Source organism: Leucoraja erinacea, chromosome 21 (assembly GCF_028641065.1).
Source record: "Leucoraja erinacea ecotype New England chromosome 21, Leri_hhj_1, whole genome shotgun sequence".
Lineage (NCBI taxonomy): Eukaryota > Metazoa > Chordata > Chondrichthyes > Rajiformes > Rajidae > Leucoraja > Leucoraja erinaceus.
The window spans coordinates 32,713,891-32,734,512 of record NC_073397.1 but is presented as its reverse complement, the minus strand read 5'-3'; the positions used below and the strand labels follow the sequence as shown (position 1 = coordinate 32,734,512).

At 44.2% G+C, this 20,622-nt stretch overlaps 1 protein-coding gene across 1 annotated transcript in view; it reads left to right on the top strand.

Moving 5' to 3' along the window:
- Nucleotides 1-20,622, top strand: part of prex1 (phosphatidylinositol-3,4,5-trisphosphate-dependent Rac exchange factor 1) — a 178,436-nt gene that overhangs the window by 49,137 nt on the left and 108,677 nt on the right. The window contains exons 2-5 of the mRNA XM_055652550.1: nucleotides 14,127-14,198; nucleotides 15,954-16,076; nucleotides 18,201-18,305; nucleotides 19,469-19,570. Of these exons, the coding sequence (XP_055508525.1) occupies nucleotides 14,127-14,198; nucleotides 15,954-16,076; nucleotides 18,201-18,305; nucleotides 19,469-19,570 (402 nt within the window). The remainder of the gene's footprint in view (nucleotides 1-14,126; nucleotides 14,199-15,953; nucleotides 16,077-18,200; nucleotides 18,306-19,468; nucleotides 19,571-20,622) is intronic.

The window sequence follows — 20,622 nt, the reverse complement described above, 5'->3', positions numbered from 1 at the left end:
AGGGCTTAAGTGTTTAAGAAGGAACTGAAGATGCTGGAAAATCGGAGGTGGACAAAAATGCTGGAGAAACTCAGCGGGTGAGGCAGCATCTATGGAGCAAAGGAAATAGGCAACGTTTCGAGCCGAAACCCTTTGGGTTTCGGCTCGAAACGTTGCCTATTTCCTTGTTCTATTTGATCTTCTTTTTGTGCACGTCAAGTTGATTGCATTAGTCGAAACAAGGCGGACCACGGGTTTAGGGGCCCAAGGGTTTCGGCCATAAACGTTGCCTATTGCCTTCGCTCCATAGATGCTGCCTCACCCGCTGAGTTTCTCCAGCATTTTTGTCTATTCAGGGCATAAGAATTCATCAGGTTAATGGCCTTGCCCCAGTTATATTCCTCCCATGAAATTCCTTCCATCCCTTGGTTAGACATGGGAATGTTAATGGAGCAGTGGCGGAGGACATTGGCAACATCGCCTGGCCTGGCCGACCCCTGCCTTCTCCCCGTAACCCTTGACACCCGTTCTAATCGTATCCTTACTGTAAAAATATCCTCTGGCTGGGTTTAGGCTCATTATTGTCTCCTGTACCAGAATGGACTGAAAAGGTTTGTTTTCCATGCGATCCAAAATGATGAGATGTTTTTTATAAATCAATCAAAGTCCAGCTCGAGTAGATGGAGCAAAGGGGAAGATGTAGCGTGCAGAATATATTTGTCAGCATTGTCATCGTTCCTGAGATCAAATCTAATGTCTGAAATGAGTCGAATCGGACGATAACCTAGCATGTGGGAGAGCCGTTCAGAAACCCGATCAGAGGGTTTCCTGAGACCGGTGGTGTGCTCTTTCAAACGCCCATATCTTCTGCCTGACGGGATCGGGGAGAAAAAGTAATGATCTGGGTGGAACTAGTCTTTGGATCTTATTGAAACATATAAAATTATTAAGGGTTTGGACACGCTTGAGGCAGGAAACATGTTGGGGGAGTCCAGACTTGCTGAGTGTAGAACAGTGTCACTCATGCTAATAAAAATGTTTGGATCTTAATCACTGTATGTGAGTTAAGTCATTCCAACACTGAGTTACTCCAAAATGTTGTCTTTCCATGAGAGAAAAAACATATGGTTGTAGGAGCGAGCATGGGTAGGAACATGGTGATGGAACAGGAGACTGGCAGGATCATCATGAGAGGAATAGGTCTGGTATATGTATATGTATGCCCAGAGTTGGGGATTTGACAACCAGGTTTAAGGTCGGGGAGGGGGGGAGTGGATTTAATAGAAACCCAAGGGATAACCTTTTTGTGGGTACATGGAACGAGCTGCTATTTGAGGCAGGTGCTATCAGAATATTTAGGTGACATTTTGACAGGCAAGTCAAGATAGTTTTATTGTCATGTGTTCCAGATAGGACATTGAAATTCTTGCTTGCTGCAGCACAACAGAATATGTAAACATAATACAGACCAGGGAATAACAGTTCAGCGTGTCTATATTGGACACAGGAGACTGGCAGGATCATCACACATGCCCACACACACACCCACACACACACACAGGCACACACATTTTGACACACACACACATTGAAACACACAACACACACACACACACACACACACACACACACACACACACACACACACACACACACACACACAATACAAGAAATAAACATATAAAGTGCAATAGCAATAATAGACTTATTGTTCAGAGCTTGATTGATGTTGTGTTTAATAGCCTGATGTCTGTGGGAAAGAAGCTGTTCCTGAATAGGACAGGTTTAGAGGGATATGGGTCAAACGCAGGCAGGTGGGACGAGTGTTTCTACGCTGTAAGACTCTGACTCTATGCATCTATGCCTGTATGACCTAGAGACACTGGCCACATGGCCTCTCGTTCCTGACATAATCGGGCATTAGCTTATCTCATGAAGTTTGGAATGACCAGAAATGGTTGAAAACATTTAAACCTATATCTTAATTCTCCAATTAAGACCTAACCATTGAAGCAATGTGGACAAATGTTGGAGTAATGTTCCCAGATTACTCCGTGAATGTCCCGGGTTTTGAACTCTCAGCCTGATTTATTTTGCGCGTTGGTTTTGGCTCCCACTTCACATAGCTCAGAGATGTTGAGTAACCCAAGAATTTGCCAAGCTGATGGTCAGAACAGACTGTAATGCTCACGGCTCTCTGCTGTGTTGACATTACATTAACAACTTGAACTTCAGCTATAAAATTGTAGACACAAGGAATTGGAGGTGCGGATTTACAAAAAAAAAAGACGCAAGGTGCTGGAGTAACTCAGTGAGTCCGGCAGCACCTCTGGAGAACGAGGATACATGATGTTTCGGGAAGAGACTGAAGAAGGATCCTGAACCAAAACGTCGCCTGTCTGTGTTCTCCAGGGATGTTGTCTGACCCGCTGAGTTACTCCAGCACTCTGTGTCCATTTGTGTATTAACCAGCATCCACAATTCTTTGTTTCCACTCTAACCTTTTTGTGGAATTCCCTGCCACAGAGGGCAGTGGAGGACAAATCACTGGATGGATTTAAGAGAGAGTTAGATAGAGCTCTCGGGGCTGGTGGAATCAAGGGATATGGGGAGAAGGCAGGCACGGGTTATTGATTTGGGACGATCAGCCATGATCACAATGAATGGCGGTGCTGGCTCGAAGGGACGAATGGCCTCCTCCTGCACCTATTTTCAACGTTTCTATGTTTCTAATAGTGGTTTGCTCTTTAGTCAATGTAAATAATGCTAATGAATAGTTGTGGAAATTACAAAAATTCCCAAGTGTATCAAAGAATATACTAAGGTAGATAAAAATGCTGGAGAAGCTCAGCGGGTGAGACAACATCTATGGATTGAAGGAATAGGCGACGTTTCGGGTCGAGACCCTTCAGTCTGAAGAAGGGTCTCGACCCGAAACGTCACCTGTTCCTTTTGCTCCATAGATGCTGCCTCACCCGCTGGGTTTCTCCAGCTTTTTTTTGTCTACCTTCGATTTTTCCAGCATCTGCAGTTCTTTCTTAAACAGATTCTACTTTTAAATGCCTTTTGATGGCGTTAAAAATGAGTGTTTTACATTGCATTGTATTACAAATGTTACAGGCAGGTGGATAAAATGAATGAGTGAATTTTTTAAATTGTATTTTCTTTTTATCCTAGTTCTTTGCAATTATATTTCCTCTGAATTGATCTTTTTCCTGCCTTTGTGACTATGTCATTAGAAGCTGCTTCAGGGACAAAAGTGTTGCCGTGGTATCGACCGTGAAGTGTGATGCTTGGCCTCTAGAATCAGATTTCCCGCTCAATCTTTCTGGTTTTTGAATCACCATTGACATTGAATCTCTTGTGGAGACGTGAAATACGAGTTCAGTTTAGTTTATTGTCTCGGGTACTGTGGGCGGCACGGTGGCGCAGCGGTAGAGTTGCTGCCAAACAGGGCCAGAGACCCGGGTTCTATCCTGACTACAGGTGCTGTCTTTACAGAGTTGGTCCGTTCTCTCCGGGACCTGCGTGGGCTTTCACCGGGTGCGCCGGTTTCCTCCCACATTCCAAAGTCGTACAGGTTTGTAGGCTAATTGGCTTGGTGAAATTGTAAATTGTCCCTTGCGTGGGTAGGATAATGCTATGGACGGGAATGCTGGTCGGCACAGACTCGGTGGGCCGAAGGGCCTTTTCCGCGCTGTATCTTGAAACTAAAGCTAAACTAGAGTGAAAAACATTTGTGTAAACTAGAGTGAAAGAACTGCAGGTGCTGGTTTACAATGAAGATAGACACAAAATGCTGGAGTAACTCAGCGGGACAGGCAGCATCTCTGGAGAGAAGGATTGGTGACGTTTCGGGTCGAGACCCTTCTTCAGACAGCTTTTGTTTCATGCCAACCAGTCAGCAGGAAGACTATACATGATAACAATCGAGCCATCCACAGCACACATAAAGAGGGCGGAATGATTGCAAGGCTTGATTGCAGACCCATTTCTCGGCCAAGCAAGGATAGAGTCGCCTGACTTGTGCTCCTTCTTGAATTAGAAGGGCTTAGCTCTAACGTTAGATGGGAAACGTTGAAAGGAGGTGTGCCAGGCACAGTTTTACACAAACCTTGGGTGGGTAGCAGTAATGTGCTGCCAAAGCTGGTGGAGGAAGCAGATACAATAAATAATGGTGGTGTTGAAGAGGCACATGGAAAGGCAAGGAATGGAGCTATATGGACCATGTGTAGGCAAAGGAGATGAGTTTGTCTTGACAGGTCTAATTAAACTCTAAACGCAGCATCTGCTGTCCAAGCTTGATGGGGAATGGCCACAGTTGAGGACCATCTGCCACTGGGCACCGAGAGTCAGGGACCAGTATAGTTGTGTCCCAAAGCTGATGGTACGTTGTGGGAATGCAAAATTGATACCATGTTTACCAAATGTCTTTAATAATCAGCTTGGTGGCAGTGACTCTGGGCAGGGCAGTGTTTTGTGCTGCGTAATAACTTGTTTGATGATTATGGTATATATTTGGAAAGGAATAGAAGATTCTGTGGAGTTGAAGTTGCTCCTTGAATGTTCTGTTCGGGGAAAAGGTTGATGTTTTTATCTCGAGCACTCTGACCAGGTACATTGTTTAGTTTAGCGATACAACTTGGAACTTAGGCCCTTTGGCCCACCGAGTCGGCGCCGGCCGCCAATCTCCCCGTACACTCGTTCTATCTTGCACACTTGGAAGAATTTACAGGTGCAAACTGCCCTACAAACCCACAAGTCTTTGGTTTGTGGGAGGAAACTGGAGCACCTGGAGAAAACCCATGTGGTCACAAGGAGAATGCGCAAACTGTTCCTTCAAGTGCGGGTAAAATTAGCTGTCTGAACACACGAAACGTCACCCATTCCTTCTCTCCAGAGATGCTGCCTGTCCCGCTGAGTTACTCCAGCATTTTAATTCCACCTAAAATTAGCTGTTACTCTCTAAAAGTGAGGGGGATATTTCGGGTGAATTCAGAGGGTCTTTTACCCTGAGTGGGGTAATCAAGAACCAGAAGACGGGTTTAAGGTGAGAGGGGCAGCTTTTTTCACACAGGTTGGTGGATATATAACCATATATATAACCATATAACAATTACAGCACGGAAACAGGCCATCTCGACCCTTCTAGTCCGTGCCGAACACGTATTCTCCCCTAGTCCCATATACCTGCGCTCAGACCATAACCCTCCATTCCTTTCCCGTCCATATAACTATCCAATTTAATTTTAAATGATAAAAACGAACCTGCCTCCACCACCTTCACTGGAAGCTCAATCCACACAGCTACCACTCTCTGAGTAAAGAAGTTCCCCCTCATGTTACCCCAAAACTTCTGTCCCTTAATTCTCAAGTCATGTCCCCTTGTTTGAATCTTCCCTACTCTCAGTGGGAAAAGCTTTTCCACGTCAACTCTGTCTATCCCTCTCATCATTTTAAAGACCTCTATCAAGTCCCCCCTTAACCTTCTGCGCTCCAAAGAATTAAGTCCTAACTTGTTCAACCTTTCTCTGTAACTTAGTTGCTGGAATGAGTTGCCAGAGGAGGTAGTTGAGGCTGGCACTATAAAGGCCCTGTCCCACTTTCCCGAGTTACTCACGAACTCTCCCGAGTTTTTCCCTTGATTCGAACTCGGAGAATTACGGTAATAGCCAACCGTAAGTACTCGGGGCTTTTTTTTTTTTTACTCGTCGACATTTTTCAACATGTTGAAAAAACATCCCGACTTACCTGATGCCCCGAGTTCCTACGGCTGGCATTATGAGCCGCTACGAAATATCTACGGGCTCCTACGGACTCGCTACCGACATTCCCCGACATTCCCTGAGTTCGAATCAAGGCGTAAACTCGGGAGAGTTCGTGAGTAACTCGGGAAAGTGGGACAGGGCCTTAACTTCATTTAAAAGCTAGTTGGGCAGGTACATGGACAGAAAAGATTTAGAGGGATATCGGCTAAACAGCATTCCTCTTCATATATAGAGAGTGGATGAGAAAGTGGGATAACATAGAACTAGTGTAAACAGGTGATCGATGGTTGGCATGGATTCGGTGGGCCGAAGTGCCTGTTTCCATTCTGTTTCTTTTAACTAATAATTCTTCTTAGGCCCCTTTCGGTCATGGCTGACCATGGGTGTCTCCGGGGTGCTTTATGAAGGACACCTGTGCGTGACTGTTTAACGTGGGGAGACTGGTGCCAGCCCACGGTCCTTGACAGATCTGGGTCAGGATCCAGTGGCGTGGAGTCCAAGACGACCGGCGACCCTTTTCTGCTGCAGCCTTCATCCACCTTCCCAGCCGTTGTGACGCTCCACTAAGGTCAGCCATCGTCCTCCGCCTGTTCCACCCTTGAGGTCTTGGTTGGATTGCTCTTTGTCAGAGACCTCTCCCTCGACCTTACCGCCATGGGTGGCCCTACCAGGAGCGTAGCTCCAGCCGGCATCGCTCTCAGGATCTCAGGTCCACACAAGCTTCTCCACCACGACAAGGTGACAATCCACGGAGAAGACTAAAAATAAACTAAATGGAGAAAACTAAAAATAAAATGTAGATTAAACCGAAGATTCTACTTGAGCAAAATAATCCCCCAAAAATAATGTTCATCTCAGTTCAACTTGACCTAGGTTTCAGGTAACAACTGTGTTCTGGGTCAATTACATCTGATCAGAGAACAACCTGCCAGTCTATTTTGTCTGCTCGTGTTATATTTTTTCTGTCTGAAACTATGCATAGTTTGTTATTGTGTTATTGAGGACGGAACTTTAAATGGGTTCAAGAAGGAACTGCAGATGCTGGAAGATCGAAGGTACACAAAATGGGGCTGCGAGAGGTTGGAGAAACTCAGCGGGTGCCGCAGCATCTATGGAGCTGAAAGGAAATAGGCGACGTTTTCGGGCCATCGCGGACAACTCTGGGCTTCAGACAGGATTGTAACATACCTACAACCTGGGGGGAGAAGAAACTATGCGTAGTTTGTTATTGTGTTATTGAGGACGGAACTTTAAATGGGTTCAAGAAGGAACTGCAGATGCTGGAAGATCGAAGGTACACAAAATTGCTGGAGAAACTCAGCGGGTGCCGCAGCATCTATGGAGCGAAGGTAGGCGGTTTCGGGAGACAGCTAGGGGGGGGGTTAAGGAAGGGGAGGAGACAGCAAGGGCTAGCAAAATTGGGAGAATTCAATGTTTATGCCATGGGATTGTGCATTATTTAGTGATTCCTACTTGTATAAAAAATGTCAAAATGACGTATGTTTGTCTTCAAGACTCAGTTCAGTGTAAATGAAAATGGAGAGAAGTTTGCTGAAATGCAATTAAACTTAGTTGCTTTCAACAAATAGAGTTTGAGTGTTGAAAGTCATTTCATTGGCTATATTTAAGAGGGAGTTAGTTGTGGCCCTTGTGGCTAAAGGGATCAGGGGGTACGGAGAGAAGGCAGGTACGGGATACTGAGTTGGATGATCAGCCATGATCATATTGAATGGCGGTGCAGGCTCGTAGGGCCGAATGGCCTACTCCTGCAACTATTTTCTATGTTTCTATGTCTATGAACGAGCATTGAGTCTGAAGAAGGGTCGCAACCCCAAACATCATCTATCTATCAAGAGACACAAAAGTGCTGGGGTAACTCAGCGGGTCAGACGGACACTAAAGGAACAGGTGGCGTTTCGGGTCGAGACCCTTCTTCAGACTGACACGTCAGAGCCTGAAGAAGGGTCCCTTCTTCTTCTTCTTTCGTGTGGGGTGCACAGCCTAAAGTTGTAGGCCAACTTGTTCTATTTGATGTTTAAGAAGGAACTGCAGATGCTGGAAAGTCGAAGGTAGACAAAAATGCAGGAGAAACTCAGCGGGTGCAGCAGCATCTATGGAGCGAAGGAAATAGGCGACGTTTCGAGCCGAAACCCTTTGGGTTTCGGCTCGAAACGTTGCCTATTTCCTTGTTCTATTTGATCTTCTTTTTGTGCACGTCAAGTTGATTGCATTAGTCGAAACAGGGCGGACCACGTGAAGGTTGCAATCTTCCACCCCAGGAAGGGTCTCGACCCGAAACGTCGCCTATTCCTTTTCTCCACAGATGCTGCCAGTCCCGCCTGCATTACTCCGGCTTTTTGTGTCCAGCTTCACTTTAAACCAGCATCTTCAACTCCCTCCTACACCCATCCATGTTCTCTGGAGATGCCGTCTGACCCGCTGAGTTTCTCCAGCACTTTTTGTGTCTCTTGATAGATAGATGATGTACCGGGTTGCGACCCTTCTTCAGACTCGGTGCTCGTTCAAGACTTTCAACACCCAAGACTTTCTATTTGTTGAAAGCAACCAAGTTTAATTGCATTTCAGCAAAATTCTCTCCGTTTTCATTTACACTGAACTCTTGTCTCTTTTTAAAAAAAAATGGAGCTAAAAGATCTGCTGCAGAAAGTACGACTCTTGGACTGAATGTCTCTAAGGAGGGGCCAGGTAATACTTTCTCAGTAATTACAAGTCTGCATGATCCGTTTGATTTGTGTTAGGGTTGGGTCTTTCAATCAGCTAAAAACCGCAGCCGAGACAAGCGTGTGATCTAGAGATTAAATGTAGTGCAGGTCATATATTTCTCGGTAATTATGGAGCTGTTTTTATATCCAAGTTATTTTAGGCTGAATTTTTGAAATTTAAATTAATGCTTCTAAACCCCTAAGCATTGGTGAGATTTTTCAGTGTTTCGGTTGGACAGTAAAAACCAAGTTGGTGTTTGACGAAATTGAGGAAATGCTCTGAAAACTTAAAATTTGTTCTTCAACTTAAGTGAAGCAAAGGGAAGCAATGATTTTGACCTGTGAGGAGATGCAATTCCTTCTGAACTGAGGTTTATTGTATTTGAAATTATATTCGATAGTGTCGCGGCGCCCGTTAGTGCACGCACATATCGAACCCGCCGTTCGGAAGCTGCGGTCACGTGACTCGGGAGGGGCTGCTTGTTTCCCGCGGTTTTTCACTTGCGCGCGTGAGTTCAGCGCTGACCACCATTGTGGGCAGACGTGTCTGGAGAACCTGTATACTGGATATCGAACATTTTGAATAAAGATCTGTTGAAAACTCCAGTAGTCGTTTCTCAGAACACCAAAATCATAATTGGAGCCATTAAGGATATTGGTGATTCAGCTGGAATCAAGAGCATTTGGCCTTCTTTGGAAGTTGGCTATGAAATGTTGGCATGTCAAATATTGCCAGCAGAAGTTCAAAAAAATGTGCCTGAGATGCACAGGAGTTCAGTCAACATTTGCGCGCAAAGAAAGACAAAGTGGCATTATGTTTGTAACCTTTCAACAACTGTGAAGAGGTCCAACTAGTTTGCGCTTCTGACGTGAACCAAGGGTGTGCACCAGTTTCTGTCGATGCAGTTATCTGTTTCCTTTCGAAACTGCTGTGAAAAATAGGTTAACTTCAATGGATGTTGATTACTTTGTATAAATGGGGCGTCTTGGACCTTACTTGAAGCTAGCAGATGGCATTAGCATTAGCAAGTCTTCTTCTTCTTAAACATAAACCAAAGGAATAGTTAGATCTCAAGCCGGGCGTTGAGCAGCCAGGTTGTTGTATCTGTTGGCGTCAATGTCTGCCGGGCCCTGACAGAGCTCCATTGGGTGGGTGGTAGAGCAGGCACCCAGAGATGACATGGTTGGCTGTCTGTTGTTCTGCTCCGCAGTCACAGGCTGGGCTCTGGCGGAGGGAGCCCCCATCTCCACACGCTGGCATTGAAACGGCCAACTCCAGTACCAAGTCTGTTGAGCTTCACCCATGCTCCTCTGGGGAGGTCAGACAGACACTGGGCAGCTTTTATCTGGTGAAGAGATGAAGCTGTGTGATGGAGATGAGGTTGCCTTCCACTAGCAAGTGATCTGTGCAGTAAAGGAAAGTCTTTGTAAACATTGACAATATTGTCCATTCTTTTTATCGGTGTTTGATGCAATTCTGCTGACCTAGCTGGAAGATGTTGCAAGAATGGGTTTGAATATATCCCATCCATGTACAGATGCTGCTTGACCCACTGTGTTCCTCAAGCACTTTGTGTTTTGTGCAAGAATGATGGTGGGCGGCATGTGTGGAAGGAATGAACAGGTGGCGTTTTGGGTCGGGACCCTTCTTCAGACTGGGTCTTCCACTTAGAATCATAGCTTGGAAACTGGCCCATCAGTTCAATTTGTCCACATGCCCCATCCACACTAGTCCCACCTGCCTGCGTTTGTCCCATATCCCTCTAAACCAGTCCTATCCATGTACTTGTCTAAATCCATGTACCTGTCTAAATTTTTTCACACAGTGAGTGGTGAATCTCTGGAACTCTCTGCCGCAGAGGGTAGTCGAGGCCAGTTCATTGGCTATATTTAAGAGGGAGTTAGATGTGGCCCTTGTGGCTAAGGGGATCAGAGGGTATGGAGAGAAGGCAGGTACGGGATTCTGAGTTGGATGATCAGCCATGATCATATTGAATGGCGGTGCAGGCTCGATGGCCGAATGGCCTACTCCTGCACCTAATTTCTATGTTTCTATGTTTCTTAAACGTTTCGATAGTACCTGCCTCAACTACCTCCTCTGGCAGCTCGTTCAATATACCCACCCCCCTTTGTTTAAAAAAATAAATTACCCCTCCGATTTCTATTAAATCTCCCCCCCCTCATCTTAAACCTATGTCCCCTTGTTTTCGATTCCCCTACTTTGGGACCCACAGAGAGACTCTGTGTGTCCACCCTATCTATACCGCTCACGACTTTGTACAGTTTTATATAAAATCACCCCTCATCCTTCTGCGCTTCAAGAAATACAGTCCAAGCCTGCTCAACCTCTCCTTGCAGCTGAGGCCGCTGAGTCTGGGCAACAACCTCGTAAATCTTTCCCGCACCTTTTAAGTTCTTGTTTCCTGTTTCTCTCGTGATTTTGGGAGGTTCATCTTAAATTCGATACACGCTTTGTTCTATAATTGCCTTTTGCTAAGTTAAGAAATGCAAGAGGGCAAAACAGAAAGTGTAGCAGACCTCAAATAAACCAAGTGTCTGCATTTATCCTCCGCTCTGCTTCTCTACATTACTTTTCCTTTTTGTTTCCTCGTGTTCCTTATTGTCTCGATGCTCGTGCATATATCTGTCGCAGCGTAGTTTAGTTTTAGAGATACAGCGTGGATACAGGCCGTTCGGCCCACCATGTCCACGCCGACCAACAATCACAGCGAAGGCATGTTTTGGGTCGGGAGCCTCCGTCACAGACGCAAACTCTAATTGAACTAAATGAAAGCAATTTGCATTTTTGGGGGATAAACTTGATGCTTCTCGAGGTGGGCGTTGGTCTTTTGATGCTGTGATCATTTTTTTAAATTGGCCACTGTGTAAAATGCGTTGGCTTCATGCCAGAAGGTAAATGTTATGAGTGTAATTCAGGGCACCCCAGTGGCATAGCTGGCAGAGCTGCTGCCCCACTGTGCCAGAGAGCCAGTGCTTGATCCTAATCTCAGGAACTGTTTGTGTGGCGTTCATACATTCTCCCTGTGATCGCTGCAGACTGCTGAGGGACGCACTGAAGCTCGGTGCAGCCAACGCCAAGGCTCTGTGGGGGAGGACCACAGTCTAGGGTCCTTCCGCTGCTGGACATGGGGGGCAGAGTGTGGTGGAGACGCCCCTCAAAATAAGGGAAGGGATTCCATGTCACTGGGCCACATAGTGGCATGGGTGTGGAGTAAAATTGTGATTTGGGGAAACTATTGTATGTATGTACAGCCTCCGAGAATGTCGGATGGAGTTTTGTAAGGATCATGTATTGTTTATATTTATTTCTGGAATAAAGTCTATTTGGAAATTAAAAGAAAGTTCTTCCTGTGATCGCACACGTTTCCTCTCCTGTTTGAAGATAGGCACAAAAAAACTGGAGTAAAGGGCCTGTCCTACTGTACGAGATAATTCAAGAGTTCTCCCGAGTTTTCCCCTAATTCGAACTCAGAGAATGTCCGTAGCGGGTCCGTAGGAGTTCGTAGATGTCTCGTAGCGGCTCGTAATGCTAACGGCAGGTACTCGGGACATCTGGTAAACTCGTGACGTTTTTTCATTCCTGCACAAAATGTCCACGAGTTAAAAAAAATTAAAAAAAGCTCGCGATGAAAAGAGTTGTTACTTTTTACTTGTACGAGCCGCTGCGAGACATCCACGAACTCCTACGGATCCGCTACGGACATTCTCCGAGTTCGAATCGGGGGAAAACTCGGGAGAACTCTTGAATTACCTCATACGGTGGGACAGGGACTTAACTCAGCGGGACAGGCAGCATCTCTGTGCTCCAGTTTCCTCCGACATCCCAAAGACGTGCGGGTTTGTGGGTTAATTTGCCTCTGTAGAGTTCCCCAAGTGTACCAGGAGTGGATGCGAAAGTGGCACAACATAGAGCATGTGTGAACGGGTGATCGATGGTTGGCGTGGACACGCTGGGCCTGTTTCCACGTTGTATCTCTAAACTAAAAGCTTATTTCCATTCCTGTCCTTTAATGTTTGACGAATGTTTAATTACACGAAGAATAACTAACTGGTTATTTTTCATGCCTTTTGTTCCCTGTAAAAAGGGCCTGTCCCACTGTACGAGTTTACCCAAGAGCTCTTAAAAAAAAAAATCAAACTAGTGGTAAGCACGTAGAATGTACATAGCGGGTACGTTGGAGCTGGGGACGCCTCTTAGCGGCTCATAAAGCTAACGGCAGGTACTCGAGAAACGCGGTAAGCTCGTGAAGACTCGTGAAGATTTTTCAACATGTTGAAAAATGTCCACGAGAGCCCCGAGTACCTACGAGCGGCTACTACCGTAATCCTCCGAGTTCGAATCGGGGGAAACTCGGGAGAATTCTTGAATTAGCTCGTACAGTGGGACAGCCCCTTTACTGTGGGAGTGAGAAAGGAGAAATACTCTGGGATTTTAATGAGTGTTTCACCTTCATTAAAGAAGGAATCTCTCCTGTGAAAGTGTGTGCCGTTCTATGTTATCTTCATTCCTGTACCTAATATTTTGTTTTGATCTTGAACTGCGTTAATTGAAATTGCCGTCCAGCGCTTATAAACCAAATTTCAGTCAACAAGCCCTTGAACTGATATAATCAATCATCTCTTCTGGGCATGTTTAACTTTGAAAGCTTTCACTTAAAGTTAAAAACATTGTAGCTTCATCTTGGGCAAAGATCTTTTAGCGAGCTTTAAGATCTTTGATCTTGGGTATTGCACTTCCTGTTTTTCTTTGAAACCAGATTTTTGCAGATAATAAATGGTGTGATGAGATGAGTGAAGTGCAAAGTATTTTTTAATTATTTTGCAGGTAGACAAAAATGCTGGAGGAACTAAGTGGGTGAGGCAGCATCTATGTTGAGAAGGAATAGGCGAAGTTTGGGGTCAAAACCCTTCTTCAGACTGATGGGGGGGGGGGGGGGGGGGGAAAAAGAAAAGAAGAAAGGAGACAGTGAGCTTGTGGGAGAGCTCGGAAGGGGGAGGGGTAGGAGGGAGAAAGCAAGGACTACCTGAAATTGGAGAAGTCGATGTTCATACCGCTGGGGTGTAAACTACCCAAGGGAAATATGAGGTGCTGGTCCTCCAATTTACGTTGGGCCTCAGGATTGAAAGGTTAGATTGGGAGTGGGAGGGGGAGTTGAAGTGCTGGGCCACCTGGAGATCAGGGTGGTTAGTACGAACTGAGCGGAGGTATTGGACAAAGTGATCGTCGAGCCTGCGCTTGGTCTCGCCGATGTAGAGCAGCCGACACCTGGAGCAGCGGATGCAGTAGATGAGTTTAGAGGAGGTGCAGATGAAGCTCCGTCCCATCGGGGCAAGACTGCTTGGGGCCTTGGATGGAGTCGAGGGGGGGAGGTTGAAATATTTTGCGATTATTTTGTTTGATGCAAATTACATAGTAACATCGGAAATAGGTGCAGGAGTAGGCCATTCAGCCCCTCGAGCTAGCACAGCCATTCAATATGATCATGGCTGATCACCCAAAATCAGTACCCCGCTCCGACCTTTTCCCCATATCCCTTGATACCCTTAGCCCGAAGAGCTAAATATAACTCTCTCTTGAAATTGCCACCCATTTTTGTCTTGCATCGGAGTAATTAAACTTGTTTTTCCCTTCTAGTCATTTCTACATAGAAACCATCAGAATGATGGGGGAAAGTCAGAAAAGCAGATCACTGATGAAGATCTCAAGGTATGAATGCATTTTAACATTCAATATTTACAGCATGGAAACGGGCCCTTCGGTCCAATTTGCCTATGTTGACCAAGATGCCCCATGTACACTAGTCCTCCTTGCCTGCATTTGGCCCAAGTTCCTCTGAACCATTCATGTCTCTATACCCGACTTCTTCTTGCGTACGGCGTGCTTGGCCTAAAGTTGGAGGACAACTTGTTCTATTTGATCTTATTTGATTGTGCACACCAGGTTGATTGCATTCTACTGCAGTTGTACAGGGTCTTGGTGAGACCACACCTGGAGTATTGCGTACAGTTTTGGTCTCCAAATCTGAGGAAGGACATTATTGCCATAGAGGGAGTGCAGAGACGGTTCACCAGACTGATTCCTGGGATGTCAGGACTGTCTTATGAAGAAAGACTGGATAGACTTGATTTATACTCTCTAGAATTTAGGAGATTGAGAGGGGATCTTATAGAAACTTACAAAATTCTTAAGGGGTTGGACAGGCTAGATGCAGGAAGATTGTTCCCGATGTTAAGGAAGTCCAGGACAAGGGGTCACAGCTTAAGGATAAGGGGGAAATCCTTTAAAACCGAGATGAGAAGAACTTTTTTTCACACAGAGAGTGGTGAATCTCTGTAACTCTCTGCCACAGAGGGTAGTTGAGGCCAGTTCATTGGCTATATTTAAGTGGGAGTTGGATGTGGCCCTTGTGGCTAAGGGGATCAGGGGGTATGGAGAGAAGGCAGGTACGGGATACTGAGTTGGATGATCAGCCATGATCATATTGAATGGCGGTGCAGGCTCGAAGGGCCGAATGGCCTACTCCTGCACCTAATTTCTATGTTTCTATGTTTCTATTCGTCGAAACAGGGAGGACCACGTGAAGGTTGCAATCTTCCACCGCTCTATACCTGTCCAAATGTTGTTATAGTACCTGAAGTTAGACACAAAATGCCAGAGTTATGCCCCTGTCCCACTTAGGGAACCTGAACGGAAACCTCTGGAGACTTTGCGCCCCACCCAAGGTTTCCGTGCGGTTCCTGGAGGTTGCAGGTGGTTGCCGGAGGTTGCAGGTAGTGGAAGCAGGTAGGGAGACTGACAAAAACCTCCGGGAACCGCACGGAAACCTTGGTTGGAGCGCAAAGTCTCCAGAGGTTTCCGTTCAGGTTTCCTAAGTGGGACAGGGGCATAACTCGACAGGCAGCAGCATCTCTGGAGAGAAGGAATGGCGACATTTCGGGTCGAGATCCTTCTTCTCTGTTTCCATGGCCTTTTTCCATGCTGTTTCTCTTAAAATATATATAAAGATCAGTTCCCAAAGGCTGTTGAGACTGAATATTGATTGTGAATCGGTTTAATTGTTGCTATATCTATAAAATCAATGAAAACGAGAGATCTCAAGTTGTTTTGCTCATTTTCAATCAAGTTAAAGCAATTTAATAACTGTTTGGAACAAACTCAAACCTACGTTGTATAATTGCAGTTTCTTTATTGTTCATCCCAATTTCATAATCATACTTTATTAGCCAAGTATGTTTTGCAACATTCGAGGAATTTGATTTACCATACAGTCATACTAATAAAAAGCAACAGAAAATACATTTCCACAGCTGTTCCGTATCGCCTTCTAATCGTGGAAGTGTGATGAATTATTAAGGACTTTTTCTGATGTAAATATATTCTCTTGGGCATTGATTGTTGATTTGTCATGAAGATTTGTATTCTGAATATGATTAAAAAAAAAATTTTTTTCCTTCCCTTCAGATTTTGTTTTCCAATATTGAAGAGATACTTGACGTCCACATGCTCTTCCTGGAAGCTCTTGAGGGCCGTTTACAACCAGAACCACAACCTCACCATGAACTTGGGAATATTTTCCTGCAGTTCGTGAGTAGAGTTGCAGTGTTTTATTCTTGCCTTTTAATTTGACGTCAGTCCTTCAGATTTGTCTGCTCTCTTTTTCTGCTCTCTGTTTACAGTTTGGACATCTATTTTGATTGGTTTGTTACAGTTGCGTGTACTGAGGTACAGTCCTGTTTGGGGGAGAGCTCCATCCAAGACCGACAGAAATTGCAGCGACCCAGACCACCACGCAAACCAACCTCCCTTCCATTAACTCCATCTACACCTCGCGCTGCCTCGGCAAGGCCAGCAGCGTAATCAAGGACCAGTTGTACCCGGGAAACTCTTCTCCCCTCTCCCATCAGGCAAGAGGCAACGCACACCTCCAGATTCAGAGACAGTTTCTTCCCAGCTGTTATCAAGCAACTGAATCATCCTACCACAACCAGAGAGCAGTGCTGAACAGCTATCTACCTCTTTGGTGACACTCAGACTAGATTGGACTTTACCTTGCACTAAGCGTTATTCCCTTATCGTGTATCTATACACTGTATGGCTCTGTAATGGCTCGATTGTAATCATGTATTGCCTTTCTGCTGACTGGTTGGCATGCATCAAAAGCTTTTCACTGTACCTCGGTGCACGTGACAATAAACTAAACTGAACTAAACTGTTAGTGCAAAGACTATTCATGATTATAATTCCACCATCCACAGCGAACAAACACAGGATAAAGAGAATAATGTTGACTGCGAGATAAAGTCCAGATAAGTCCGATTATATGTAGTCCGAGGGTCTCCAATGAGGTAGATGGTAGGTCAAGACCTGTCTTTAGCTGTTCAATTGCCTGATAACAGTTGGGGAGAAACTGCCCGTGAATCTGCAGGCACTGCTGTTTTGTTGGAGAAACCATTGGGTTCTCTGCCCAACCCACAGAAACATTCTGAAAATCCTTGATGTCCAAATACACATTGACAATTGCAACTGTTGGGGGAAACAAGTTGATTCTCCTTGGTAAACTCTGAATAGGTAACACATTACCCCTACAGTACCTCACCACGCCAGAGACCCGGGTTTGATCCTGACCTCGGGGTGCTGTCTTTTTGGAGTTTGTACATTCTCTGTGTGACCACGTGGGTTTCCTCCAGGCACTCCGGTTTCCCTCCCACAATCCAATGACATGTGGGTTTGTAGGTTAACTGGCCTCTGTAAAATTTGCCCCTCATGTGCAGGAAGTGTGAGAACTTGGAGCTGAAGTGGTGGATGGTCGGCGTGGACCTGGTCGAACACAAGAGTCGCCGAGTTTCTGGTGCATCCTTGAAGTTTCAATTTTTAAAAAAAAGATAGTTTTTATGATCTTGGCCTTAAATTTCACTCATTGATGTGAACGGCAAGAAATACAAATTTCACCGGATCAAAAGATTTGGGAACCCAACAGACACAGAGAATTATTTTGCCTCCGAGACACAACTAATTTATCCAATTAACTATTGAGCAAGGATTTAAAATGGCCTTATTGAACATTTTCTTTCTCAGCCACTTTGATTATGATATTTGAATCATATTTTTGTTTGGTGCCAAAATAGTGTTCCATGAGTCCAAACCCCTTCCAACAAATTTGCAGAAAGGGCTGAACTGATTGAACAAGTGCTCATTCACAGATGGATATGTTGTGCTTTGAAGTTGTGCTTTCAAGTAGCATTGATGTTAGCAAAGTTATTGTGTTCTCCAGATTACCTGTATCTTGGTTATTGACAACGTTTTTTGTGTGCTTTGAGATAAAGTTCCACTGTAAATCTTACCCTGTACTGGGTTATTCTTGCTTCTGAACTTTGAATCTCTTTTGTGGAAAATTGAATAGATTTTGACTCCATAACAGTGTAAGCAAGTTCCAGGCACTTAGCTCCTGCGAACCCATTGCTCTTGTGTCAAAAGCAAGAGTTGAGTTTGATTTTCAATTCCCAACTGCAGATAAATTTAAAGAAAATAATCCCTTCAATTCAATTTAATTTAAATTCAATGCGAGTAACTTAACGTGGAGTCGAACCAGTTTGGTTAAAAAGTCAATGTATATGTTAGCTGCCAAATGTAGATTGGATAAAGGTATTACTGACATTTTATTCTTCTTGGCATCACCTTGGTAACACAGGCATTATCTTTGCGTTGCAGAAAGATCGATTTTGTGTCTACCAAGAATATTGTAGTAACCACGAAAAGGCTTTGAGACTTTTAATCGAATTGAACAAAATACCTGAAGTACGCGCCATGCTTCTGGTAAGTTTGGATTGTCATACAAGAATCATGTCTGTGAAGCCAAGGCATTGGATCGCGGAGATCGATAGGTTCTTGATCAGTAAGAGCGTCAAACTTCTGTGGAGAAGGCAGGAGACTGGGGTTGAGAGGGAAAGGTAGATCAGCCATGATAGAATGGAGGAGCAGACTCGATGGGCCGAATAGCCTAATTCTGCTCCTACGCCATATGGTCTTATTAAGATGTGTGTGCGATTGTTGAAAAATATTTGCAATATAAAATTGGACTGTTTCGAACTGTGTGGTGAACTGTGTCCAACAGATGAACTAAATCTGACTGTAAACAAAATGTCAGTGTTTAGTTGAATCCAGCAGAAATATTTTGTAAATTTCAAGTGGCAACTTCCTACTCTGGATATATTTCTTCCTGTCTCTAAGGTTCTTGAGTCTAAGGTCCTCGCATCGCTTGATGAATTTGTCGTTCAGAAATATTTGTTTTAACTAGAAAACGGTGGACGGATAGTTTTAGAATAATTTCTGAAGTTGTTAACACCCAATTGGATCCCGACTCAAAACTAATAATATCAGGAATATCAGAACAAAGCCTAAAACTTACAACAAGCCATAGAAACTTCCATGACTATAGTATCATAACTAGGAAAAAATTAATATTAAAATTTTGGAAAAGTCCAACAACCCGCACACAATTAAAATGTGGATTATGGAGATGTCGGAGACCTTACATTTGGAAAGAACTAGACTTGTCTTAAGTGACAAACAAGAATTATTTGCTAGAAGATAGTCTCCATTTATTGATTTTTTGAAAGGGTAAATTGGTCCAGCACGGAAGCTTGAACCCAGGATTAGATGAATAATTATGTTTTATAATCTACAGACCTATCTCCAAAGTTGTATTATTGGAAAATTATTCTATTCTTTTTCATCGTGTTTTTTTTCTTCTCTCTCCCTATCTATAAAAACTCCCAAATAGAAGCAGAGTTAATATACAATTGATAATTACTAAAGGAGGACCCCTGGTACTTTGGTAGTTGCAATCCCATCTATTAACAATATGTAATTGATATACAAAATGTGTTTTGATTATGATATGTATATGCTTCTAATTAAAATATTATTTAAAAAAAAAAAAGAAAAGGAGCAAGTTTTAACAATTTTTTTTCATTTAGAATTGCATGGTTCTGGGAGGCATGAGGACAACGGACATCCCGCTGGAAGGCTATCTGCTCAACCCAATACAACGAATCTGTAAATATCCCCTACTACTGAAGGTACCAACATCAGTCATGGATTCTTTCTTCATTGTGTGATTTTGCACAGCATTTGTTTAGATGTAAAGCCATTTTCTTTCTAGAATCAGATAAGAAAATAGAAATAAATTTAATTATATTATAACATGTGTTACATGATTATTTAAAATGTTTGATTCTACTACTTTCAGTCATTTGAGAAAAAAAATCATTTACTACTTCCAACCATAAGGTCGTGGAGTCGTACAGCATGGAAAAAGGCTCTTCGGCCCAATATTCCCCACCGACACTAGTCCCACCTGCCTGTGCTTGGCCCATAACCCTCTAAACCTGTCCGATCCAGGTCTGAGTAAGCTTGGGTTGATAAAAATGAGACTAACCAATTTCTATTAATTACGTCAGTCTGAAGAAGGGTCTCGATCGAAAGTCCCCTATTCCTTCGCTCCATAGATGCTGCCTCACCCGCTGAGTTTCTCCAGCATCTACCTAACTACTTTCTATTCCATTTCACTTGCTTTTGGCCTAATTCTACCTTATGAGTCCAGAGGAGGTTTATGAGAATGATCCCAGGGATATTTAGGTTAACATAAGATGAGTGTTTGACGGCATTGGGCCTGCACTCGTTAGAGTTTAGAAGAATGATGAGGGACCTCATTGAAACTTACGTAATGGTGAAAGGCCTGGATAGAGTGGATGTGGAGAGGATGCTCCCACGAGCGGGGGAGTCTAGGACCTGAGGCCATAGCCTCAGAATAAAAGGATGTACCTTTAGAAAAGAGATTAGGAGGAATTCCTGTAGTCAGAAGGTGGTAAATCTGTGGAATTCATTGCCACAGAAGGCCGTGGTGACCAATTCAATTGATATTTTTAAGGTGGACATTGATAGATTTTTGATTATTACGGGTGTGTCAGGGGTTATGGGGAGATGGCTGGAGAATGGGGTTGAGAGGGAAAGATAGATCAACTATGATTGAATGGCGGAGTAGACTTGATGAGCTTGATTCTGTCCCTATAAGTTATGAACTTTGTGCAAGTTTGCCCCATTTTGCAACAGCTGGGTTACCAGAACCCAT